Below are 27742 nucleotides of genomic sequence, written 5' to 3'. Positions count from 1 at the left end.
TTGAAAACTTCGGAGGATCATAACTTTCTCATATGACCTCGTATTGAGGTGATTCTTTTTTAGAAAGTGCATGATTTTTCGAGTAGATCGCAGTGATGCTATTTGTTTTCGTGATTATTGTGCCCAAGTCTTACTTTTAGCATATGCTCTTCATGAGGGTTTGTAATGCATTGAAATCAAGACCACTAAGTATTTCTTTCTAGTGGTAGTTGTAAACGCACTAAAATTAAGTGCCAAATCATATTTATTTTGAGGGGGGTTCTTTGATTGAGTAAAAAGGGGGGGGGGGGGCATTGTCGTGGCTGGGTTCTCTTCTTTTTAGCATTTCTTTGCATTTCTTCATCATGGATCAAACAAATATGCCCATCCTAACTCCATACAATTACTTTGAGTGGAAATCATGCATGACAATTCACTTAAGGAAAGATGGATTAAATAGGATAACTATGAGACTTGAAACTGAACCTGCTAAAGATGAAGACAAGCCTAAGTGGTTTAACAAATGTGATGAGGCATATGGAACATTGTGTTTGTCTGTTTCTCCTAACTTGCTATTTCACATTGAGCCTTTGGATACACCAAATGAAGTATGGACAAAGCTAGAAACACTATTTGGCACACAAGATTCAATGAGGGGTCATATGTTGGAAAATGAATTAATTAGTTTGAGTCCAGGCAATTTCAACACAATTCAAGATTTCTTCACCAAATTGAAATCACTAAGGCTGCAATTAAAACAATGTGGAATTGAAAAGAAAGATGAACAACTAATTCTTAGTATTCTCTCTAAGCTAAGTTCAGAATATTCTGTGTTTGTCTCTACCTTCTATGCTACTAAGGGTGCACTTGGTACTCAATTCACCATGCCATCTCTAGATGATTTTGCTATCAATCTCACTCGAGAACAGGACAAGCTAATCCAAATGAGCACTCTTAAGTCCTCTAAGTCACATGCCTTGGCTGCCAAGCAAGGCACAAAAGAACAACAAGGACAAATTAGTAACAACAATAGTAAGGACAAGAAACAAAAGAATAGCGAGGAGAAAAAGGATCAGATATCGATTTCTTCAAAAGCAACTATTGATACACCATCTTCCAAGGGCGATAAGCCTAAGAAAGAAAAGGTCAAATGTGCTTATTGTGAAAGACCTAGTCATGATGAACATAAATGTTTGCAGAAACAACTTGATCACTTGACACACATTCTTAAGAAGAATAATATTAGTGTTCTTGAGTCTATCAAACAAAGTTCTAATGAAGGGTCTAACAAGGAAAAAGAAAACAACAAGGGGAAAGGAAAGGGCAAGGCCTTTTTTGCAGTTGCTTCCTCACCATCCACTTGGGTTCTTGATTCGGGTGCTTCACACCACATGGCTTCATCTAACGAAGAACTTGCATCCTTGGAGCCATGTACTATGCCTTCTATTTTGATGGGTGATAAAATTCTTATTGAGGTGTGTGAGAGAGGGTCTGTTGATGTGGGGGATGGCACATTCCATGATGTTCCTTGTGTACCCTCATTGTCAGTTAATCTCCTATCAATATACTAGATTACTCACACAAGTTTAGGCAAGTGAGTTGAGTTCACTCCTAGTTCAGTGGAGATATGTGAGTTGCACAATGATTCTACAGTTGCAGTTGGGAGAGCAGATCATCAGTCACGACTCTATATGTTTTTTCACTTTGTTCCTGATCCTCCTTTGACTGTTTCACTCACTCACTCTAATGATGTGAGCAGATTATGGCATGAGCGGTTTGGCCATCTTAACTTCCACTACTTGCATCAGCTTAACCAGCAGAGCATGGTCACAGGGTTGCCTTCTACTTTGACATTGGAGTCACTTGGAATACATGATAGATCTTCTAATGGGTCAGATTCACTTGAGCAGTCTTCTACCTCCACTTCTGATGCAGAGAGTGATTCAGAGGACTCACCTCCTTCCTCTCCTAGTCATCATTCACAGGTTGATGATTCTCCTCTAGATTCTCCATCTTCTGGTCCACTTTGGGCTAGACAGACCTTGCAGTTTGCAGGTGATTGGGTTGGGGATCCATCAGACACCAAGCAGACTCATTCACAATTCCAGGATGCTTTGCATATCTTCATTGCTACTACCTCAAATCCACAGTCCTTTCATTAGGCTTTGCTATTTTTGAGTGGGATTTAGCTATCCAGGAAGAGAATAGTTCCTTGATGAGGAACCACACTTGGGATCTTGTCCCTTTTCCTAAGGGAAGAAAACTTGTTCGATGTAAGTGCATCTACCGAACAAAATTTGCACGCTTTGTTGGGGGTGCGGGATGCTTCATTTTTGGGGGGGGGCCTCTTCCTCTCACTTGGAGTCCTAATTTTCTTTTGGGAGTCTCTTTTCTCTCTCTTTTGAGGGAATTTTATGTACATGGGTACCTCATCAGGCTTGACTTGTCGGGATCCATTTCTACATCCACCTAAGCTTCGCTTATGGGGGGGTGTTAGTGTAGTTTTTTATTTTTCCTATTTTGCAAGGTTTTTCTTACACTTTTAATAATCTCGCTTAGGTTAATAAATCATGTCTTATTAAGTGAACGGTTGTGAGGTGTCACCTTCCTACATGTGAGCATCCATTAGCTATCTTGGGAAGATACTTTGCTATCTTTAGTCTGATAGATGGTTGCTCCTCATTGGTTGGTGTTGTCACCTCCTCCCTCTTCCTAGCCTATATAAGCATGCTACCTGGCTTGTATTTGCATCCTCTTAATGCTATTTTGCTTCCAGAATTTGCATTACTCTCTTGGAGACTAACTCTATGATGCTATTTTGATTTTGTATCATTTTCATTCATAGTTTAGATATTTATTCTTTGCACTAGTTTTCTGGGTTATTAATCTTATCAGATTCTAACAGTGAAGGTTGTCTTGAATTGTTCATTTTCCTTTACTAAAACTTGATTGTACCTAGAGAAACCATCCATCATGGACATTAGCTCAGAACCGGTTACTTGTTGCAACATGGCTTCCATATTTGGTAGTCCATAATTATCCTTCAAGGATGCAATGTTCAAATTCTTGAAATCCACACATAATCTTATATCTCCATTTTTCTTTCTGATAGGTACCAAATTTGAAACCTAGGTGGAATGTCTAATTGGTTTGATTATCCCCCCATCCCTTAGTTTCATCAATTCTTCTTGCATTTTGGGAGCTAGGGTAGGGTTTACTAGTCTTTGTTTCTGTCTGAGAGGTTTTACATTATCTTTTAGTGGTATGACATGTTGGAACAAATCTTCCCTATAAGCCTTAAGGTAGTCATATGACCATGCAAAAACATGTCTACACTTCCTAAGAAAGTCAATCAATGGTTTCTTGATTTTAGCAGGCAGATTTTGGCCAATATAAACTTTTTTAGGAGCTTCATCAATACCAAGGTTTATCTCTTCTAATTCCTGAGGCTTAGGGTTCTTAACTCCTAGTTTTATTCTATCCTAATTATCAAAAATACTTTCGAAAACCACTAACCCCTTAGGCACCTTGTTGGTTTTCAACTGCATAATCTCCTAGCCAAAAATGGTTTTCTTACAATCTATGGTTTCAATTAAATCACTGCAATCCATTTCTTGACCCTGGTATCCATCTTCATTTAACAAAAAAATTATAATGTCCTTGTCATCTTCGAAGACTTGCCAATTTTCAATGTTATCAGGTATTGAAGTTCTATTTTGTACTTCAATTTGAGAGATTCCTGCAAATGATATCTCCTTAGGTTTGATTGCTACATTTGCTAATAAATTAGCCATCTTATTTTGAGTCCTATCTCTCCATGAAATACCAAATGCATCAAAAGATTATATCTAGTCCCAAACAGCATTTTTGTACTACTTTAATCTCATGTTCTTGGATGCATAGGTTTCTTTTATCTAGGAGATAACTAGTTCAGAATCCCCTATGACATGAAATTTCTTAATTCCATGATCTATAGCAACTTTCAATCCTAGCAACAAGGCCTCATACTCTGTTATGTTATTTGTGCAAGAAAACTTCAAAGTGAATGAGTATCTAAAAGTATTTTTCTCAGGAGAAACAAAAACTACTCCTACCCCTGCACCCTCTTTAGAACTAGCCCCATCAAAAAACATTGTCCATAATATTGGTAAGTTCGTGCAACATTCAAATTCATGTTCAATTACAAAAGGCAAATTCTCAACTTCTTGAATAATCGATTCAGCTCTGAAGGCATTCACACCAGTATCTAAGAAGCAAGTGGCATCTTTGTCAATTTCTTCCCCTAAAATGTGACTAACCCTTGGCTCTCTATTTACCTTGACAACTTTATCCCCTATGTGAAAAGTAGCATAGGTTAAGTCACATTGCAGACTACCCCCCATAGCAGCACTCCATTTTCGAGAAAGCAACATTCCATAGTGTGGAGGTATATCCACTACAAGGACTGACATGGTTAACTCTACTTCGGGATATGCAACTAATTTGAATGGTAAAAAATTTATGGTACCTATGACTAAGACTTCCCTAGCATCCATTCCTCTGCATCTGCCCTGCTTGGTGTCCACTTTCAGCCCTAAGGCTTCCATTACTTTGAAAGGCATTATGGTGTTAGAAGCTCCTGAGTATATCATGCAATTTTTTAAGGTCTTCCCTTTTATGACTAGACTGAGGAAAAATGGGTCAATATCTTCTATAAATGCCACTGAGGAATCATCTATAAACATTTGGGGAATCTAGGATATGATACCACTATCCTCTACTACTAATGGGGTTTGTGGGATAACAGTTTGTTCTACAACAATATTATTGTTTCCCATCCTCCCAACCATGATAAAGCCTTGCTTTTATGTTCTTCAATTCTAAGAAGTTCAAACAAAGGTACCTTTATAGTTATTTGGGACAACATGGATATCATATCAACAGGTTCAACAATAGTGGGTTTTACAAGAATACCTGGAATTGAAGTCTTTTGAACTGCAAGCACCACTATTTTCTTGATAGTATCAGGTCATGATTTCTTTGGTTGCACAACTGCTTTTGTTGTTTCATTTGTTTGAAGCTAAACCTTCTTTTTTAGTTCCCACTTCTTAACCTTGTTCTCTTTGATCTTAGGCACATCTATATTGATCTTATTTTCATCATTCATCTTATGGGTGATATCTTTGATGAATACACCGGATGGCTTTCCCAACATCATTATTTACTATTCTATTTCTCAAATTGTAGTTACTATGGACTTGAGAAATCATTTCTACTGTAATTTTGTCAATCTCCTCTTTGGAGGGCATTCTTAAGCTTATGTGACCTACATCAGAAGATGTAACACATACCTTATCTACATCATAACCTTCATCATCTAAAAGCACTTGTTGATGAAATAAATGATAAGCAATTCTCTAACTGGTAATATCATTTTCAAGTTCTTCAAAGTGAGAATCTATAAAATCATCACACATGCTTACCATATTGCAACTTATATCATCATGGCTTTTCTCTTCATTTTCTTCTTCAAGTTTCACACCTTCATTCGAGGCAAATGATTGAGCAACAACACAATAATCAGAAGAATGAGGTGATTGACATACAATGCACCATGGTTCATCATCATTCATATTTACAGTGTTCCTTTGCAGGGGATCTGGGGTACCCTTATCCTTCACATTTTGTGTCTGGTTGGGGACTGGCTTACCATCTTTCCATTGGGTGGTGTAAGGGTAATTTTTCATTCTAGGTTGCCTATTGAAACTGTTGTTATTCACAGGGGTTTTCTCAACAACATTTGGCTTATTGAAACTAGTGGGATTCATCTTCTTTAGTAATTCCAAAACCTGGCCTATAGTAGGTTCTTCTGGCTTCTTTCCTATAGGAATTTTATCACCCTACCTTTCGTTATTATTTTGGGGCTTAAAAAGCTTTGGATCATCCCTCCTACCTAGTTTTCCAAATTCCTTCCTATTATTCTCTATATTTACTACAACTTTATAGGCATCCCTTAAAGTTTTGGGATCCTTATCCCTCAATTGATAAGCCATTTTGCTATCAAAAGCATTCAAATATGTTGTTACAAAAAATATCGTCATTCAACCTCATAACTTGAAACAGTATGTACATACCTTTCTAGAATCTTACATTGAAGTCAAATGTGGACTCATTTGGGTTTTTCTTGATCTTATTGAATTCATTCAACATGAACCCAGCATTGGTATTATCTCCATACTGCTCTTTAAATAATTTCTCCAAGTCACTCCATGAGGTGATACTGTCATCAGGTAGCCTTTTGAACCAATCCCTCGCATCCTCAATTAGTGAATGCACAAACAATTTCATTACCATATCTTCATGTTCAACTTCATAATCATTTAACATATCAATGAAAATTCTCAAATGTTCTTCACTAGTAACAGCATTATTCCCAGAAAACTTAACTACTTTGTCTCTTAAATCAAACGATATGGGATGTGGAGCACCAGGGATATTAGAAAATGATATTTGTCTATACTTTTCCAGGGATACAAGTTTCTTCTGGAAACTAGGAACATTTGAGGTACTTGCTATATTAGCTTGGTTTAGAAGAACATTTTGGGATTGTTGAAGTTGGACAACAGGGGCTTGAGTATAAGTGGTAGATAATGAGGCAGGAGTAGACTGAGATGTTCCTTGAACTGAGACTATTGGTCCAGAGGGAGGTATAGAAGTTGGAACTGGGATGGATAAATTTGGCCATGAGGCTAATGCAGAATTAGTCTTAAGGAACTGGATTTTTCTCCTGATTTTTGCAACTTGAGCTTCATTTTCCACCTTCTCAAGTTCTTTTGCAAGATCTTCCTTCTCCTTTCTATCTTTTTCTAGCTCTAAATCTAATTTTGACATGGGAGGGTTTACAAATTTGCTTGGTAGAGCTTGAGGTTCATTTATTTGGACTCCTATGGCTTTGCCTTTCCCTTTATCTGTAGTTTTTACAGTGGGTTCTACAGGATTTACCTGAATAGGTTTATAGGCTTGGACTTGAGCAATAACTGGTTCTTGCTTTTGATTTAGGTGTTGTTCTTGTTCTTGAACTTTAGCTCTCAAACTATCTATGTCTTCAAAAACATCAGTATGAAGAGTCATAGTTTTTTCTTCTTACTTTTTGTTCTAGTCCTTCAAGGCAGCCATCCTTCTCAACAGAGCATCTCTTTCTATTATGGCAACCAAGGTGGTTTGCTCCTTCTCCTTTTCAAAATGAATGCGTTTAGCTTCTTCCTCATCAATCCATTTCTTCAGAACTCCTATTTCAGATTGCACTACTTTAGGGTCTACAAAAGTAGCCTCTGAATCAGCAGAATCGTCCAGATCTATAAGATTGGGCTCCATGTATGGGGCTACTCTGGGATTAAAAGGATCATCAAATGAACTCCTAAATCCTAGCCTACGGTTCATATCAGCTATGAGATCTAGCCTTGGTGAAGCAATTCCTACTGTGGACACATCTTTGTCCTGAAAAACTCTCTCATCTGGTAATGGGGTACTAAAAATGCCTCCTAAGAGTCTTGTGGTTTTGGATTCAGAACTGAGTGAAGAAGACTCTCTCCCTAATACTGGTTGATACAGGGAATTGACAGATACACTACCTCTGGGTTTCCAAGTCTGATTTGGATTTGTCCTTTTCTTATTTTGGTTCTTCCTACCACCTTGGGGTAAACCAATGTACATTAGTACATCAAAATTGGCTCTCATGTAAGCTCTTGTGTTCTTTCTCTTGTCAACCATATTCACCTTTTGTTAAAATGAGCACTAGCTTCAAAACCTTGACTGAGTCGCCACCCTATTCTTGGGAAAATACACAATGACAATTATTCCTGACTCCAAGGAAAAAACACACAAATAAAAACAGAAATATCTAACACAGATAGACCAATCACTGAGATCATAAGACTGCAACTCTTTGCTCGTTAGCTACGACACTTGGATAGGCTGGATACGTCAGTGTGTTGCTATGGTATTTGGGATATTCTCTCTTTAAATTCTTAAGGTTTTTCACTAAAATATCCTTTTATAACTAGGGGCAAAACTTAGAGGACATGACACACACGTAAACAGCAAGACCAAATACTATGTAGTACATTTTACAGATGTGTTGGACAACTCCCTAACAGAGTCACCATTTTGTTGGAGTTTTGAAAAACTACTAAGCAACAAAATGCTCAATACCAAAATGACATCACTCACACAATCTAAGGACTAGCCAATTCCTATTAACAATTATATGTGCAAACCATTTGAACCCAACTTCAACAAAACCAAGGGTGGTTTTCTACTCTTTAAGCTCTGCAAAACAAGGGTGGGTATACCCTGGGATGATTCAAGACTGGGAAACACTATATGAGAATTATTTGTTTCATTCTGATTCTCATCTCAAATCCTCAAATACCTGCATAATTCTTGAAAATTTGATAAACACATCCCATAAAATAGATCTGGCCAAAATTCTTCTATAGATCTGCACGTGTTCTCAGCAATAGTGGCTAACTGAAGCTAAAACATTCCATGCAAACAAGTACTCGCCAACTTTGAAGATCTTAAGGAAATAAAAGTACAATTGATTATAATTCTACATTTGAAAACCATTTATGACACATCTCTCTTCTAGCTGAATCAATTTGACCAGTGCCTAATCCATTAGGGTTCGAAGTCTACTACAAATCTGTAGATCTAATTTGTTTTCTTACAACAAATATTATCAGTAATTCTTATCAGAATTCATCATTAAAAAATCCTTTCGACCACTACAACAACCTCATCAAATTCATCAAAGCTTTTACTTAATCCATTGAACTAATAGCAGTGATGAACATATATACAACCTAACTAGATTGCATTCAATTGCACGAGCCTATACTCATACAATATCAAGATAACCAAGTAATCAAAAGGAGACAAAATTCAGCAAGAACTGATATGGGCACAGCTTATAATTTGCATTCATTTTCTTTGAAAATTGTATACATTTGCAGTAAACTTAGAATGACCTTAAGAAGAAACACAGAGATCATTCTATATTCATGTATTCTCAAGAACTAACAAACAAAATACATCACAAACTTGCTCAAATATTGGACCGAGAACAAACTAAGTATATCACCTAGAAACAATAGAAATTGGATTTTTTTTCTAGCCATGGAATCTCACTTATATAATGTGAGATGCAAGAAGCTTCAGGCTAAGAGAAAATGACAAGTGTCCTTTACAAGAAATATTTACATACACCTATCATGAGATGACAAAATGTGAGTAACAGAAAGACTTATACATCAAACATTCCTTTTGTGGGCCCCTTTATGATACATCCTCTATTGTTGCTGATTTGGCTGCTATTCTGATCTCTCTTTGTATGCAACTACCAAGCTAGCCAACGATGAAGATTGTTCTGATTATTGCACATTAATCTCCACCTGTGGGTTTTCATCGTTTTTATCCTGTATGGTGGGAGTAACTTCTACTTTTTCCTCTTCCTCGGTTGTATCAGCATCCTGTGGGCCTGGGCCTACAACTAAAGGTGGCTGATTATTCTTGTCTTCTTCTTCCAGTTGGGCTTGTGTAGTGACGGTGTCAATGATTTGGATCTCCTCACCCTGCACCTCATCACTATTAGTTTCATTTTCATCAAACTGTTCACTAGGAGCTATTTCTGCCATCCACTTGTCAAACAGTGTGTCATCTGGCCAATTGAATTGCAAAATATCTCTGTCTTTTTAACAAATACTCAGCCTCATTATCAATAGCAACAAATTCTTGTTTTAAAGAATCAAAGAATATTTGGGCCTTCACCATTTCTTTCGTTGTGGTAGCCCACCATGCATGCCCTCTTTAATTTACAATTATATTCATCCTTAAAAAATATATATCATCAAGTTCCTTCGCCCATCCATCTTTGCTTTTCAAATTATTTCTTTTATCTAGGGCACGAGGAAACAAATTGAATTTCTGGCTCTTGTACTTGTTCAAGTAGCCTACTATTATTTTCTGTAAATGAATCCTTTTATTGTCAAAATCAGCAAGATCATTAACAATATCAAAAGTTTTTTCAATTTGATCATAAGAATTATTAATGACAAAGAAACACAAAAAGGTCATTTCTTTCTCCCTTCTCACCCATTTATTTATGATAGGCTTTAAAGCCTCATCATTGGCTTTCAACTCCTCCCAAATACTGATCACCCTGGCCAACTGATCATGGATTAGTGGCCATTCAACTTTGTCCCCCAAATATGCGAGACCTTTTCTTAATTTATCTTCATAGTTTTCCTCCAACTCTACATGTAACGCCCATAGTTTACTCTTTCTTCTTCAAAATCCTCAACAGTGTAGTATTGAGGCCTTTGGGGTGTATCTGGTATTTATATGAGGAGGGTGGATTTGAAGGGTTCAACTGGGGGACGAGGGTATGTTTTTCTAGGCCTAGTGGATTTTCCCAATAGCTTGTTCTCAAGCTCAATTCTCTTTTTTACCTCTTTATTGTAGGCATCCACAACTGCCTCGTATTTATTCTGTAACTCAAACATAGCCTGTTCCTCCTTCTTAGCAATGGCCAAAAGAAACTTGGAAGAATCCACATTCCAATGTGTTGCCTGCACATGCGAGGTATCAGTAACTCTTCTCACAATTATGCTTCCCATCAATCCAGACTCATCTGGTTGTGATGATGGAGCTCTAGATCCTTTTCTCAATGACCAACTGACCAATGCAGCTTGATCTTCAATGAATGCAGTGCCTTGGAAATCCCCTTTATTTTGATCTTGCAAAGTCAGTTTATTTGAAACAGAACTAAAAACTAAGGCATCAGCAATATCCCAATTTGGCAACAATAAAATGTTAGATGCCGTCACCATTTGCCTTCTATCCTCAGGGCTTATATTCTGAAATTCTTTTATCATTTATTCTTTTGTTTGGTTCTGGATGGAAGCTTCATCCATTTTTGGATGCTCTATTTTGCACCTTTTACATTTTTCATCAAAAATATTCATGTTTTCTCTCCATGCAAACTGTTGAAAAGCCCTAGATTTCAAAAAACTGTCATCAGCCAAAAATTGATGACTCGCCTATTCTAACATAGGGTCCTATTCCCTGCCTCTATAGTCAACTATTGTTAGGTCCAAACTTGGGAGAGGAGGTTCTAGAGGGTTACCTTCATCCAATCTTGCTTGAGTAATAAAGATCCCTCCCTGTGATCCCATCTGCTCAATTTGCTCACATGTGAGTTGTTCTTCTCCAATCCTCAAAGGGGATTGAGTAGGTGAATATTCCTCAACTTGAGGTCTCTCTTCTTTCATTAGCTTCTTCCTCTTGGGACTAGGCTCATCAAGTCTCTACTCTAGGGCTGTACTGGTGGATCCCCTTATTTGCTTGCCCTTATCTACATGAGCCCTTTTATTTTGAATTATAGTGTAACCAGGTTTCTTTTGTACAATTATTTGACCAGTTCCTATATTAGGAGTGAAAGTCAACCTCCTCATGACCTCTTTGGCCTTATCAGGATAAGAATCAATAAAAAATTGTTTCTTCTCATTCATAGCTTCCATTATTTCAGGAAAGTTACTCATGAGCTTATTTATTTTGTCAGTGTCTGTATTGGCATTATCTAAAGGACCATATTTCTGATCAAAACAATGAATGAATTCTAGGACCCGGGAGTAAACTCTCCATTTTTCTTTTTTAGTTTCTTGTTCCTGCAATGAGAATTCATTCCTTATAAAGTCCTCTGGATAATATGAATCATGTTTCACCTGTCCTAGCTTAATTCTATGCCTCAAGGTCTGATTGAAAAATCCCTCAGAATCACAAAAAACGGGGATGGGAGACAACCATCATATACTGATCCAAAATTTTGTGCAAAAAGAGCCAACCCCCTTTGGTAATCACAAACTAATGGGTCACTGTGCAAGTAGGGAAAATTGACCCTAGTTGCCTCTTCAACAGAAACATTTCTTCTACTCCTCCAAGTTGCCACAAAACTTCAGCCATTCCTACCTTGAAAGGTACTTGGTAAGGCAAGACATGAGGACTCCCTTTAAAACCATAAATTCTGAAAACAGTAGAAACAGAGTAAGGGATGATATCTCCCTAACTGTGTGAAACTTTCAAATTATGGGGGCTATCCATAGGCCTGATGAGACTCATTATTACTTTAGGGATTCTGAGATTGTCGCTCAATTTGAGGCATCTCAATTTAGAAGCAAAATACCTATCAAATCTGACAAAACTAGCATTATTTGCATCCCAAGTCATATCTGTGCTCCACAACTACACTGGCAGTATTTCCCCATTTTCTTCTCTGTTCAATTCCATCTCATTACCAAAATATGTCACCCCCTTGAACAAAAACATATTTATTAATAGAGAATAGGGGCCAAAAGTTTTCTCCACTTTGCCTTTCGCAATTCCAACTAAACCAATGTGAGTTTCTTCAGCCAAAAAGGAGGCAAAATCAAAGATAACATCTACACCGAAAGAAGCAATTTGAACCATCATATACATAAGGCCAATGGGCATGAAATCTTGCTCATCTTCACCAAAAACACGACACAGGGTCCTGCATATCTCTACAGCCCAGGAAGTGAAAAGACTCTTCTTAAAAGGTTCTCTAGAGGCTGCAGTAATTACTGGTAGAGTTCCTATTTTACCAATATGTGCCCTCAGTGCACCTCCCCTAATTACATCTTTCTTTGCTTTGTATTCATTCTCTAATTCGTGCAAATTGATTGGCACATGGTAATCTGACAATGGTTCTAGGTGAAAAACCTCTCTAATTTCTTCAGGGCTAATTGAGATCAGAGGCACACCATCATTTCTTCTCACAACCCTAATAGCTTGGTCATAATTCTTGGCAATGGCTTCAAGCAAATCATAATCCATGAAAATACTTGGAACTACTAGCTTTCCCAAATCAAAATTCTAAATATTAGCATGCGGGGCAAACAACTTCCTTTCTGAAAACCACTTTTTAAACAAGACAAGACCAGTTTGAGTAGTTATTGCATCCCTATCCCAATTCCCCTTGTCATATAAGCCATCAGCAATTTTAAGCCCAGGGTTTAAGGAAATTAGCCTTTTAACTTGTGCAGGCTCTATAGTGGATTTTGGGAGTAATTCTAACAAATCATCATGGACATTCCTATCCATATAATTAATTTGCCCAGAAAATGCTTTCTTAAGAGGCATCTTGATCGTAATAATAGGAACTGGAATGTCACAGAGGTTATATATGAGTACTTACTTGACTTGCCAGACTTATTCTTCTTTGAACTTCTACAGTTGCTTTCGAACAGATGAGGAATCGCTTCACGTCTTTACCAGGCTTAACACAATATGATCAACAGGTTCTTATGTCCAAAAAACATGAAATCTTTGTTTACGTGGGACTGAAATTAATGAAAATCTCTTGTATTATACTCTGTTTCTCCCACACATGAAGCTTTCATTCATCATAAATGCGCAAAATAGAAAAATAGAGTAGCATCGCGCTTCCTTTTAAATTTGCGCAGTTGATCCTTGAAAAATCCTATGATCCGGGAATGAAAACTAGGCTGACTCAACTTTCTTCTTAGCACATTGGAAATCAAACCAATAATCTGCCTCCATTTGTATCTTTCCTTTAGTGTTGGCATTTCAAACTGGGCCCACGGATGACTAAGGACACGTTTCATCAACTCGCTAACTCGCTATACATAACTTTCAAGCACCTTTCTATAGCGAGCTTGCGATAACCACTGATCTTGCTTTGATCGTGTGGCAGATATTTGAAACCACTTTTAAGAGAACAATGGTAGGTCCCTCGCTCGCCAACTCGCTAAACATAATCTTCGCACATCTTTTCATAGTGAGTTAACGAGTATTGTTGATCCATGCTTGATCTGACGATCAGAATTCTTTATATGTTTTATACATGGGGAGTGGGTCCAGGTACTGCTGTCACTAAGCTGGCTCAACACGCTGGCACACATATATGTTATTTAATTTCCAATGACATCACACGCCCTTGGCCTTGTCGTGTTTGTTACTTTTAGGCGGGTCGCTACATCGCTACCGGCAAAAATACTAACTATCTGGCTAGCGATATAGTGACCTCCCAGTAACCATCAAAATTTTTGGCTTATAGATGCTCAGTAGGATGCCACCGTGTTGTTTGATCTGCATAACTCAGCTTTATCATGTCACTCATTCGAGGCCCACCTTTGAGGATTTTCTGTTACATCACCACTTTCCGACCAGTCGCTACATCGCTACCGGTGAAATTACCATCCGGCTAGCGATATAGCAACCTCCCCATAAACATCAAAACCAACACCGGGAAATAAAATTATGAGCGACACAACTTGCACAGAAATAAAAGCAAAGCTGGCACAATATTTTCTTCGGGATCCTCACAATCAATTCTTATTTTTTAAAAGAACAGTCTTTTGCAATGACCAGGCCCTCACTATGTCGCTATCGGAAAAGTGGTGTTATTCTAGCTAGTGATATAGCGACCTTTGACGGATTCTCAATTCTGGTGACGGAGAACAAAAAACACATTGATTGAAAACCTACCGATTAATGCCGGTGTCAGAGAAGGTAGTCGTGCACATTTATAAGACTGCATGGGAATTTCTGCGGTCGCATCGACCTTTTAAAAGAACACTGCCTTTTGCAAAATCTAGGCACTCGCTATATCGCCACCGGCAATTCGCATGGATTTTTCGATGGTGACTTAGCAAGTTGCCGGAGAAACTTGGACTCCGGTGACACCATTTATGAGTTTTTTCATGTGTGTTTCTTCTTAAAACTGACAAGCCTAGGACATAACACGTGGTCATAATGTCACAATTCTTGGCGCCGGACTTCATTTTTCAATATCACAGACAGTTATCCGATGGTCGCTACCTCGCTAAGCATAACATTCGAGCATCTTGCTATAGCGAGTATGCAACAACCGTAGATTCAAAAAAGATCCAACGGTGGGATAAAACCTCTTTCAAAACGACCTCAAAACAAGCGGGAAAAGAATATTCGCTTATCCTTTTTTTTAAACTTTCACACCAGGGATTTTTTAAATGGAATGAGACATAGGGTTTTAACAAAAAAAATTGAAGGCTAACAAATGGAAGATTTAGCTAGAAACCCTATTCACCACTAATGGATTCCAATCTGAATTTTTATACCTAGACAAAGGAATTTTATCCTGTGAAAGTTCAGACCAACACATTCTTAGAGTCATTGATATAGATATTATTTAAACAATAAGCTTTTTTTTTTTGAATGATTATATGTTGTCCATATGAATGCATGTCGCGACATTTATATACAAAAAATGGTTTGAAAATGTTGTGTAATAAAATGAGCAGAAAATGATCCATAGGGGAGAGGACCCAGTACTTGAGCACGTTCCAATGGTTTTGATAGGAATTGTTAACTTAATACCCACACTTGTTGATTTAATATTCAACATTTTTGACAAGATTGTGTCAATAGTTGTGACTTTAAAGTTGTTCTTGTTAATGATGACTACCCATGATTGAATTAAGTGTCCATTTTCCCAAAAAACAACCAATAGTGTGATGCCACATCAGTTGCACAAGTATGGGGGGTCTCCAATGCATTATGATTGGTCTCACTTTTTTGGGGGTTTTTTTTGGACATCTTCGCAAAAAGCATTTTGATGTGGCACATATTTGATGATGTGGCTCTGAAACTTTAGTTATAAGCAAGGGACTTGCCAAGTAAGCTAATATCAAAAAATGGGAGCCATTTGAAATTTCCACATTGAATTTTGAGAAGTGTGAAGTTAAGGTGCTCAACTACTAGATACCCTCCCCTATTTAATGGGTATTTAGTGATGTAGCATGTAGATTCTTCTTTAGCCCTTACTATGGAAAGAATGGAATGTCTATAAGTAATAGGACATTTTGGGAATTCTTCATAGATACAAAATTTTAAACAAGCAGTCATGATTTCAATCACTCAAATACATTGTCATTCTAGATGTAAACAGTTACATACCTTGAATTTATTGAAATGTTGTCCATTTACTTGGTTGTTGTTCTATGAGTGTTTTATTAAATCCTTCATCATTGGGTGTGATGTGTCAATAATGGGAGGGTTAGAGATGGATACATTATGTTTTGTTTCTCTCTACCCGCCAGCTCTGATAAAATGGATACATTACGATTTATTTTTTCTCTCAACTACTTTTGACTCTAAAAAAATGCTTGGACAAGCTATTTAATTTTACCGCATGTGCCAATATGTCATATTTCTTTTTCACATGAGTAGATGTGCTATGATATCATTTATGCATATGAGTAGATGAGCTATAATTTCATTTTCTGCATATGAGTAGATATATTGTTATTTTCATTTACTGCATATATGTAGATATGTTGATATATTTTCCCAGCCACATCCTGTGATTAGGCTACCTAGACATATGTAGAAAGTAGTATGTTTGATGATTGCACCGGATCCATCTGATCCTCTTGTTCCGAGTTGCTAGACTTCTCGTACTAAGGTCAAGGTGTTCTTCATGTCAAGGACCCTAGGGGAGCTAAACACTCTGTGGTTGGCATGGTAAAAGCTCCTGGGCCACACTCTCGCCTCAGATAGCGAGTGGACGACATATGATGGCTTTGGAGACCAGCACACACAGATGGACACATATTTGAGGCATCAAATATATTTCTACTGTGATGTGATGTAAACAATCATCTCATGATGATCATTATGATGTAATTATGTGCAAAGGATAATGTACTTATAATAATCTTGATGTATTATTTAATCATGCATATGATGAATGTATGATGTGTAGATCAGCATCTTAGACAATGTACTGTAATTACATTTGTTATGGTAAACTCAATTGTTAATCTTGAATAGGGTTAATGAATGATTATTGACTTTTCAACTGAATTTTTATTTGTTAATTCCACATTCCAAGCAATTGTATAGCAATTGTATGATGTGACAATTGCTGAGTAGAAGATGAGTCTTACACTCTGTGGCTGTTGCCTGAAGCTATTTAAGTTGTACTGTGATATCATCGCCGATGGAGATAAGATTTGATTTTGAAAGCAAAGTTCGTATACTTTGTATTTATTCAACATCTTTCTGGCATGGTTTACTGATGAATAGTTTTATAAAGTGAGACAGGTTTTGAGTAAAACCCCACGCAATATAGCCTATGCTAATTTGATATGTTAATGAGGAAATTAACTAAAAAATAATTGAATTGCGGTAAACCATATGATAATGTATTCAGAAACATAAATAGGAAAGTAAAATGTAATCAATATGAAACAGTAAAAACTAGATAAGCATATTCTACCAGAAGCATTAGACAACTAAAAAATACCAGATTAACAGATCTATAAAAAAAACATTTTGAATGAAAAAGTTAAAACAACTAAAGTAGTCAAAAATGTCCAGGTGTTTATAACATAGCATTATTAAAAAAGTCATATATTCTATCCGTTTCTAGATGTTTGGTGGTGCTTTTTGGGAGCATCCGTTCTCCTCCGTTAAAAATACGAGGCACCACTTCTTGATTTCCACTGCCATGCATGTTTTCTTCAGACCATTCTCATTTGTTAATTTCATTTAGTTTCGATTTTATTTCTTAGAAACATTATAAGATTTACCACTGCCATGATTTATCTTGTCAGAGTACTGTTCTGTATGTAAACCCAACAATTGTTGGATAATAAGTCTCAATAACATATTGTTATATTTTCTTTCATCTACCACTTTTTTAATGTAGTATCTGCCTTCGAAGTGTATGCCCATTGGATAATCTCGTGGATTGTAATATTATACCATCACATCCTCTTGACAATCTTTCCATAATCGCTTTCCTCAATTTGGAAATGTATTTCAACAGAAACATATTAATTTTTCCTTTATACATTCCCTCTGTTCAGTATTACCTACTAGTGCATACAAACAATCTACCCTTAGATGGTCCTAGGAGTCCAAGAAACTCTAGTCATTCTCTTCTTCTCAACAGCACCGCCCAGTTACGAAGGCAATAACAGGTTGTTCTTCAACATATAATAAAAAATATAAAAGTAAATATGGTTGATTGTCCGATCCACAATGAGACTGCAAATAATTAACTCAGATGAGATAATGTCAATAGTGAATAAAAATTAGAGGCATCATATAGAATACTCTTAAATCTATTTAAGATCCATAAGATGCAAAGTGACAAGTCTAGAGAGAACAATGTTCTGAACAACTTCTTCAGCAACCAATGCTGAACAATGGTCAGTTTGTTACACTGGATTCTCTATTCTTAAATTTTATGCTCCAGTTAGAACACATGTTGTTGCCTAAATATATCTTTTGTGTTAAAAGTCCAAAAAAAATAAAACACCCCTGATGTAGTGATTTGATGCAAATTGGTAGAACATATAGTCCACAACATATAGTCCACCAATATAACTGAGAGGGGGGACGGGGGTGGTGAATCAATTATCCAACTATTATCACAATTATCAACCTTGGTCAAACTTAACTATGTGAACAATATAATCAGAAACCACAACAAGATACTCATGCACAATCACACCATATATGTTAATTAGGGAAACCCTTGATCAAAGGGAAAACCCTGATGGGGATGATACCCACAAGATGGTGTACTAATATAAATATTCTTTGTTAGAGGATGGACCCTGTTAGGAGTCTATAACAACATTCAGTACATATCAGTCCTGTTAGAAGATTTTGAATCCCTGTTAGGAGTTGTGCCACCCCTATTAGGAGTTGTAGAAGGCAGATGGACCCACTGTACAAAAAGCTTCAAAGGCAAGACCAATGAACCCACTATCCAAATAATCTCTGTATTATTCCTTGCAAAATAATAGAATTGAATTGCACTTCCTTCCTCTTTCTCTATCCTGTCAACTAGACCAACTCTGCATCCAATAATCCCTTGGATTGCTTACTTGCATTCACCGAACACTCTGTTCCTTTTCGCACTTTACATTCAATACTTGATACATCCACACTCATCATGTTTTTACAAACAAGGAAAACATCTTTCCTTTATACCCTATCTTCAAAATAACTCCTTGAGTCAGCCTTGAAACTTTCCCAAATATATATAATAAGATAATTAAATAATTCACAATTACAATAGACTATCTTCTCTCACTGGCTGACTGCGCATCACCAAATTATATCTCTGCTAGAAGATATAATAGGATCATCAAAAACTGCTTTCCATGCACTTCGTCTTTGCACTGCTCTCTGTGAATCACTTATAGCTTCCGTACATCTTTGACTTAGACTCTACACATTTAACCTCGTCATCAGGACATAAGGTACAACATGTTCTTGACCATGCATCACCAGACAATCAAAACCTTGTCCGTACAACTATGGTCTCTGTTTGCTACTCTGTCAATCTTCACAAACTTACTGGTATGTTGATATCAATGACAAATACAGTCATAAATGCAACATGTCAATACTCTCCAATGTTTAGAATACTCCCCCAAAGGAATAGCATCAGCATCCATGCTAACAAAAATATGATATAGCTGTCTTTTAAAACAAATAATGATAACAATTGGCATATGCCATGTGAGAGGCTTGTAGAAAGCCCTTATAAAGACAATGAGAAAAGAAATCTTCCAGTGTGTACCATAAATGGTTCCTAGATAGCTAAGATGGCAAATTCAAATTTTTTTGTCAGCCAAGGTCCCAAAACAATATTTCAGTGCAGGGAAATATTGGAATACACTAGAGAAAATTGTGGGTAAAGAGGAATAAGAAATCTGAATCCCCACTCAAAATGAATTCATCAGAAGAATTTGCAAAAACAGAACAGAAATGCAAATGTATATTTGGATCAAGCAATTGTACGAAATAAAACAGATGCATCCTGATCTATTCAAGCCAGGACTTCTTACATTTATTTTTATCAACTCCAACAAGAATAACCTAAGAAAAGTGGGCACAAACAGAGTTATCAATACTGCATATCTTTTTCCAGTTAGAAAAACACAAATTGAAATTAATAACATCATTAGCAAATGTCACTATGTCTAGGCTAGATATTTGGGTCACAGAAGTGCTAAAAGAGAGGGTCGCTCTTGCTAAGTTGTTACTGTTGTCTTAAATGAATTAAGCAGCCTAGATTATGATCTCATAGCCTGGATAATCATAGCAATGAAAGTGATAACAAGCTGGAAGAGTCTGCACAGTATACATTGCAGAAAGATTAAATAGAAGGGGAGGTGGTTGAAATAGCTCCAAGAAAATCATTTATGTCACTGCAATTATAGAATCAGTTCTCCATGTGGTATTGTAGAATTAAAAGATAAAGGCCTTGATGTGATTCCGTTGCTTCTTCCTAATAAAAATCACTCAAGCCAAAGCAAAATTTAATAGCTCAAACAAATGTTTCAAAGAATGGCTCAGAAGTCATTTGATCTCTATGGTAAAGAAAAATGGCATGTGAAGGAGTGAACCAGGAATATGTGCAAACAGAATGGATAGATCACGTTTCTCACTAAGTATGTCCTAGAGACTGAAACATTGTGAACAAGAAATAATCCATATTTTAAAGCACTCTGATACCCAGCAGAGCCTCCTAGAATCAGATTGGACATCATATCTTAGGTTTATAGCTTCTAAAAGAAAAGAGGAAAACCTGGGAGTAAGATATAATTACCATTAAAATAAAAAAGACCACAAAGAAGATGTGGATGATTTCTCAAACTTACAAGCTTTGTGACTGTTGGATCAGTAAGGTATACATCAGATTCTCAGAACCATAGAAAAGAGACAAATTTTCTCTATAAAATACAAAAAGTGAAGGTATTCTCATTCACTTGGTATTTTTCAACTTCGGAAAGTTGTTAGGAGTTCACAACTTGGAAAATTTTGTACATTTAAATAGTTGCCACAAACATCTGTTATGTAATTCCAAAAATATAAATGGATTATTCAAGCTTTGACATGTTAATAAGTCTTCAAAGCATTACTTAAGACCAGAGTTAACAGATTCTGTCAAACAAGAGCTGGTTGAACAATGGAAGTAAACCTTGCTGATTGACAGATTAATAGATAAAGATTCCAAAATCACGGATATGATATTTATAGATGAACAAACCAGTAATATTATGGGGGGCATACAAATTAGAGCTATTATTCTCTAGAGGCTATAGAGGCTATAGGCCCATGAGGAACAACACCTATTCGAAAACAACATAGAAACCAGAGAACAATTTACACTATAAATCCAAACACCAAAGAAAACCTACTGCTGCAAATACATTCACGGCATTAACCTGCAACTTGAGCACGACGCTTCCCTGGCCTTTCTATTGGTCCTGCAGGAGATGGCCCTCCAAAACCCAGAGTAACCCTATCTTGAACACACCAATGAAAGGGAGTGGGGTAAATGTTCCTTCTTTTGAAATCATAACAAACTTCACACAAGATTTTCTGATGATCTCCTTGATTGGTAACAACCGGCATCCAATTGCAGAATCCTGCATTATATCTGGGAAGATCATGAGATGGTATACAGGCTTGAGGCTCACACTGTTGAGCCTGTAATATGTGAGACTGCATTCTTTGCAGATTAATATCCCTTGAAGTGAATGAAACAGGTGCAGCTGGACTTCGAAATGGTACTCTGGATGGGTAGAAACCTGTCGAGGAAGTCGATACCCTAGCTCCGAAAGGATTTGATAAAGGTGGTGACATAGACAGTGAAAAGGAGGGTGACATAGTCGATGCCCTGTTGAATTGTGCTGCATAGCCTGCTGATACAACTCCATTTCTGATCAAACTCATGCTGGGTCTAAGATTTGGAATATGGGAGATATTTTCACCATATCTCTCCTGATTGAAAAGTTCAGGACGAGGCATTTGGAGATTGAAATGAGAGGACATAAGCCTTTGGCTGATTGCTCTCTCAGGTAAAACTTCATATGCTCCAAGAGGGATCTCTTGGATAGCTTGTATGTCATGATTTCTTTGATATTCCTGTTGCACATTCAAGTTTTCTGAATGAGATTCAACAGCAGCAGGCAAGTTTACACATTCATTCTTTCTTTCAACCACACCTGAACTATTTTCCACCTGTGGCTCTGCAGCAGCATCATCTGCATCTGTTTTTTCTGGCATAAATCCAGATTGGACAGTATCTGGACGTCTCAGCAATGTCAACTCTACCTTGCCATCAGATACTATTCGGTTCGCTGGAGATACATTTCCAGACCCTTCACTGCTGCCACTTTCAGAAGGAGCAGTCCAGTCCATTGGGGAGGTGGGTGATAAGAAAGCATTATTTTCAACATCATCCTCGTCATCATCTGCATTATTTTCAACATCAGCACTGCGTTTCCTTGAAACTTTCCTCTCTTTCTTGGACTTTTTTATAGAGACCAAAAAGTGGCAATCCTTTTCTTTGCTTGGGTTATGCTGATTGAGAATGATGCTGAAATTAGTATTCTCATTTATAGGGAGCTTCTGCCGTTTTTCGACATCTCTAAACGTCTTCTTACAAACCAAAACTGCTGATAATTGGTTGGCTGGAATCCCAATTTTCTGGCTCATCTGAGCCTGAAAGCGCTTGAATGTAAGAGAAGAATGGACACCAACATGACCTTTTTCATGGTCATTTTCTCCATCAGAGAAAAATATTGGGTAAGGTGTTGCAAAGCTCTCCATTATCCAGTTGTAGTATCTCTAAATCAATTACCATCAACCACAAGCATCTCAACCAAACCCTTTTACAGAATCATTTCTGTCATCAGAAAGAAGAGGCCTTGATTTTGCCTGTGAATTCCAGTCCAGCTGTGAAAAGAGGCCCAAAGCAACCAGTTAACTCTTATCTTATCTCTGATTAATAGAATATTAACGAGAATTATAAATAAGAAGGAAAGAACAGCAATTTTAAATGACTACCATAGCAAACAGATAAAAAATTGCATTTTAGAAGTTATGAACAAGAATCATCCAAAACACAATAGTTTTGAGTGTCTACCTAAGAAAAAAGAAAGTGATCTTAAGCAACTACCAGTTTGAAGTATCATAGATTTCAAAATCAAGATTACCCAGGACAATGCAAGTCTGACGATCAATTTAAACTCATGCAAGTAATCATTCACATAGAAACGAAAGCTCTCCATGTTTGGAGACTATTCCATTCCCTAAATGACTGTTGAGAATTTCAGTTTTTATGTAACTAATCAGAAAACTTGATCTGGCACATTAACAATACAATCATTTGGTTTGAAACTCCCTAGTAATCTAAAATGAAGCTATAACAATCAAAATTTCATAAGAGAGCACAATTATACCCCCACAATGTAACTTGTGGCCAATGTGAAAAAATAAATGGATGAAAACTGATTGCAATTTTATTATTAAAGAATTAAACAATCCTAGGTTCAATGTTCACAAAATTAAATTATTAGCCAATTTGTGCTGAAATATTAGAGGTCAATACAATTATTGAAGCATGGACATATAGCAATATAAAAGGAAAGGATATCCACATGCTAATATATAGGCTCTTCTATCGTTCATAGTTTACCCAAATGGCTACAGTTCCTTCCCATAAGTTGCTCTCTTTGGAACCTTATCTTGCTAATGAGATCAGGAATCCTGGCAGCTAAACCTAAGGATGCAACTGTTACCTTGTAACATAAGGCAGGCAAATCTTCAGACCACTCTGGAATCAATTCCTCTTGGTCAGATGGTGACAGGATTCCCCATCCTATTCTTCTACTGTGGTACAGGTGGGTAAAAATATGAATTACATCAGCAATGGTTGAGCTTGAAAATCAGACAAAGGTGCCCCTGTTTATCCTAAGAAGTCATTTGCTCCTATTGTGGGTTCGGAATCTGCTTTTTGATTGGTAAAAGCACCCAAGTGAACACCAGGGAAGTGTTAAAAACTTAAAAGTGATACTGTAATGCCCCTCAAACGTTGAGCTTTCTATTGTTCATTTTTGGGAAAGAATTTGCAGTGAGACTTACTTCTCTGAAAATGGTGTGATTTGTTGTTTCAATTGCTTATGATCTAGTATCCCTCAATTGCATAAATGGATGTCCATTATTTGATGGCATATAAATTTACTTCCATTTGCAAGCCTTTTTCATCCCACTGTTAGAATACTCCACAGATAGAGACCTTTCCTCAACGATTGAGAGTGATACTTGGTAAAATATCCACCCATTGTGAAGCTTTGGCATCCAAAGTCCAACTATTCAACAGAATTTTTTGAAGTGCTCCCAATTTGGATCAGCTCCCAAATCTCCCTGTCCTGTTTAGATTGATTCTTGGTTGGAGGTCATTGAGAAATCCCAAAGGATCTTTTTGTCAATAGGTAACGTACCTTCTTCTTTCCTCATACCATTTGCGTCTGTATACAGGTTAAGTTGGATATTACAAAAGACGTTCCAGCAGATATAGTGATGAAAGTAGAGGATCCATTGTGGAAGAATTTCTTTGACTATAACAACCTTGCTCATTGCCACAGGGGCTACGAACCAGGACATGAAACTGCCAAATGGTCTAATTTTAAGTAAAAATCAGCAGGTCAAACATTCTGGTGCAAAGACACAAATCCCCATCTCTTAATTGTCCAGAGATCATTAGGGGAATCCTGTATTCCTGAAAAGCCTCCTATCCTTAATTCCTGAGGCTAAAGAGCCCTTTAAAAGATATTAAATTCCTCGTCTACAAAGAGGTTAACTGAAAAAGGTTTTTGGTAGATAACTTTTTCCTCCATCTCTTTTAGCAGATGCCATAGATCCTGTGAATCAAAACTATTTCTTGAGGCCCATCATTTGGCTCAATAAAGAAAGGAGCCCTTTGGGGATCAGCAATAGGATGATTTTTCACTGGAGTGGAAAGAACTGGAATAACCAGCAGAAAAGGATTGGAACTTGGTGTCCAAAACAAAAGCTGGTAAAAGTAAAACAATTACTTTTTTATATGCTTCAGAACATTCCTATTGTTCTTATCAGGCATCAAGTAATGCCTGACTTTTAGGGAGAGGGTCCCAATAGAACCTTCACTAGTTAAGCCAGAAAAAGAAGAAAGAACATCCAAACATAAAAGTTTAACTCTAAATGTTACTTAAAAGAATTTGAAACAGAACTTATTTCGTTTAAAAATATTAAGAACCTGCACTCACCAAGCGAAATTTGAAGCTTAAAAAAATCAAGATGGGAAGAAAAGTTTCAATGTAAAAATGGACTCAATTCAATGTCAAGAAGAGAGTCACAGAAAATTTGAAGGACATCAAAATCAGATAATAAGGAAGAGCTAAAGTGGTAAAATTTAAATTATTTTTCATGTGCGAAAAATTGAAGTAATGTGCAACCTTGGTTGTAGCATCCGTAACTAATAATATGCCTCTGATGTGTTATCAGGTAGGAGATAGTTTATCATTCGTCAAATAAAGAAAAAAGGATCGGAATCCAGACACCTTGAAATGACCCATATAAATATTAATAAAATAACCTTGAAATGATTCAACACATGCAGAATATGGCTATGCAATAAAACCAGGTATTTGCCCATGCCGCTTTCAAAATTGATATGAACTGATAACATTAATAGTCCTATTTCCACTGTCAGTGGAAAATTCAAAACAGTATCAAAAAACACTCAATGCAGCTCACTTCATTAAAAGTAATAATCTGCTTTAGTGAGGAAACTCCGAAGTCATGAAATTGACAAATATGGGCCAGATGATATATAAGAAAATGACACAATTCAACAAAATAACTAAAGATTCCTCATCTAGGAACAGCAAAAACAAGAGGCCAGTGAAACTACCCAATTTAATAAATCTGATCTAACAGAAAATGAACAGAAAGGGAGTGTAATTCTCGATGCAAATTATCAAAAACTGATTAAAAGGTAATTGGTCCATGGGATTGTCAAAGTCATCAGAAAACGTTAATATTAAGTAATAGTATTTCCATTAGTGGCATAGACAACTCACATTGGCACTAAAGAGATTCAATTAAGTTCAGTCCACTTTAAAATATAGTACTCTGAACCACAATATGACACTTAACGGCCATGAAGATTGAAGACGGGTCGCATTAGCTCAACAATCTTCATCTAGCATTAGGAAAATCAATTGTCATGAAACTAAACAATGCAGGAGAGATGCTCATTGGCATCTGACGTAAGGGCCTTGCTTATTAGCTGTTTTGCAATAAGTACTACATTCAAGTTTTATAGTAGACATTATTGTGTCCGTTTAACTGATCCTTCATGATCATAATGTATCAATATACGGGGATTTCAATCCCCATTTCTGGATTCACCAACCAGAGGAGATTAATCCCCATATTTAACAATCAAACGTAAAATAGATGATCTAACAGAAAATGATCAGATAAGAAGCGTTATTTTTCTATAAAAGTAACACATTAAAAATGAGAAATAATGGCGAAGATGGTCTCTCAGGTCACGGCCTGACCAAAATACCAAGTTGATGTGCAAGAACTGCCCTGTAGATTGTTTTTCGTGTCCACCTCCTTATATATACATTTTTCAAATTGTGTACCCTTGGATTCAACAAGAGGACTAACCTTAAAAGATAAGTAAACCTAGACAATCCATGTACAACATAAGGAACTAAACAATTAAACTCGCCTAGGAATGCTCAGCAATTTATACCACAATCATATTGAAAACTCGATATAAATCTCTAATGGTTAAATTATACCCGATCAACGGACCGATAACTTAATTTCCCCCGTTAACCCCTTGAAAGCTTAAGCAATTAAGCGCAATACAGAAAATTTGCCTAATAGTGCGGCATTGCAGAGGAATGGAGCTTAAGCTATATCACATTTTGCGATCGAGATAACAGGGAACTCAAATCGAACTCTCAGAGGGGAAAAAAAAAAGACGAATCTTAGCAATGCAATCGTTGAATCGATCTAGCGCCACTGAAAAACATAGATGAAATAAAGATGCTATAAAATGGGGAATTTTCCGACAACCTTAATTTCGACATGCGAACCATTGGGGCAGACGATCAGAGATATGGAAACCTCAAATTCATCGGAATAGACAGAATTGATATCTGGATTAATCAATTTATAAGTGAAATTAATCGATTTATAAGCTCAAACGGACTGTCAAACAGCATGAGTACATGCTCATTGAAATTGGATGAAAGGGATCGAATCGCACATCGTTAGAAGGAGCGTGATGAGAGGAAGAAGGAGGTTGTACCTGAGAGGAGTTCCATGGCCTCAATGCAGGTCGATTGGCGATCCAGCGCCTTCCTTTTGCATGTCACAGGATTCAAATGGCAGAATCTCCTGATATAAGTATAGTGCTGCAAAAAACGCATAGTAACAGCAAAAGGTAACGGCGAGAAAACAGCTGTTAACTTGCCTTAACGGCACGGGATCTGCGGTATTTCCTCCTGGCCAATATTTTATTGTTTCTTTTAATTTTCATTAAATTAAATTAATATATCCTGCTTTTATTATCATTATTATTAATAATAATACTGGTATATAGAAGTTTGATTCTATTTTCATTAAAAGGTACAGAATCTGAGGATCTAGATAGAGCTGGAACATTCCATTCCCTTTACCATTTCGCATGCATCGTTTGTACAATAGAAAATTAAGTGTTTTACGAGAGTGAAGGTGTATGGGAAAAGAAAATTATATTGGGTGTAATGACATGTGAGGGAACTTGAAAGATTAAAACATCCTCTATACAAGATGTTAGCCCCAAATT

At 36.8% G+C, this 27742-nt stretch overlaps 1 protein-coding gene across 1 annotated transcript; it reads right to left on the bottom strand.

Annotated features, from left to right (window-relative positions):
• Nucleotides 1-21073: 21073 nt before the first annotated feature.
• Nucleotides 21074-27290, bottom strand: LOC149546442 (uncharacterized). The gene is made up of 2 exons (XM_089791211.1): nucleotides 27224-27290; nucleotides 21074-22806 (listed from the first exon to the last, which is right to left on the bottom strand). The coding sequence occupies exon 2, from the start codon at nucleotides 22678-22680 to the stop codon at nucleotides 21286-21288; it is 1395 nt and encodes a 464-aa protein (XP_089647337.1). The 5' UTR covers nucleotides 22681-22806; nucleotides 27224-27290; the 3' UTR covers nucleotides 21074-21285.
• Between the last annotated feature and the right edge of the window lie 452 nt (nucleotides 27291-27742).

This window comes from Cupressus sempervirens, chromosome 7, assembly GCF_028749045.1.
Source record: "Cupressus sempervirens isolate cs-2001-9-10 chromosome 7, ASM2874904v1, whole genome shotgun sequence".
Taxonomy (NCBI): Eukaryota; Viridiplantae; Streptophyta; class Pinopsida; order Cupressales; family Cupressaceae; genus Cupressus; species Cupressus sempervirens.
This window is presented reverse-complemented; position numbering and strand designations above follow the sequence as displayed.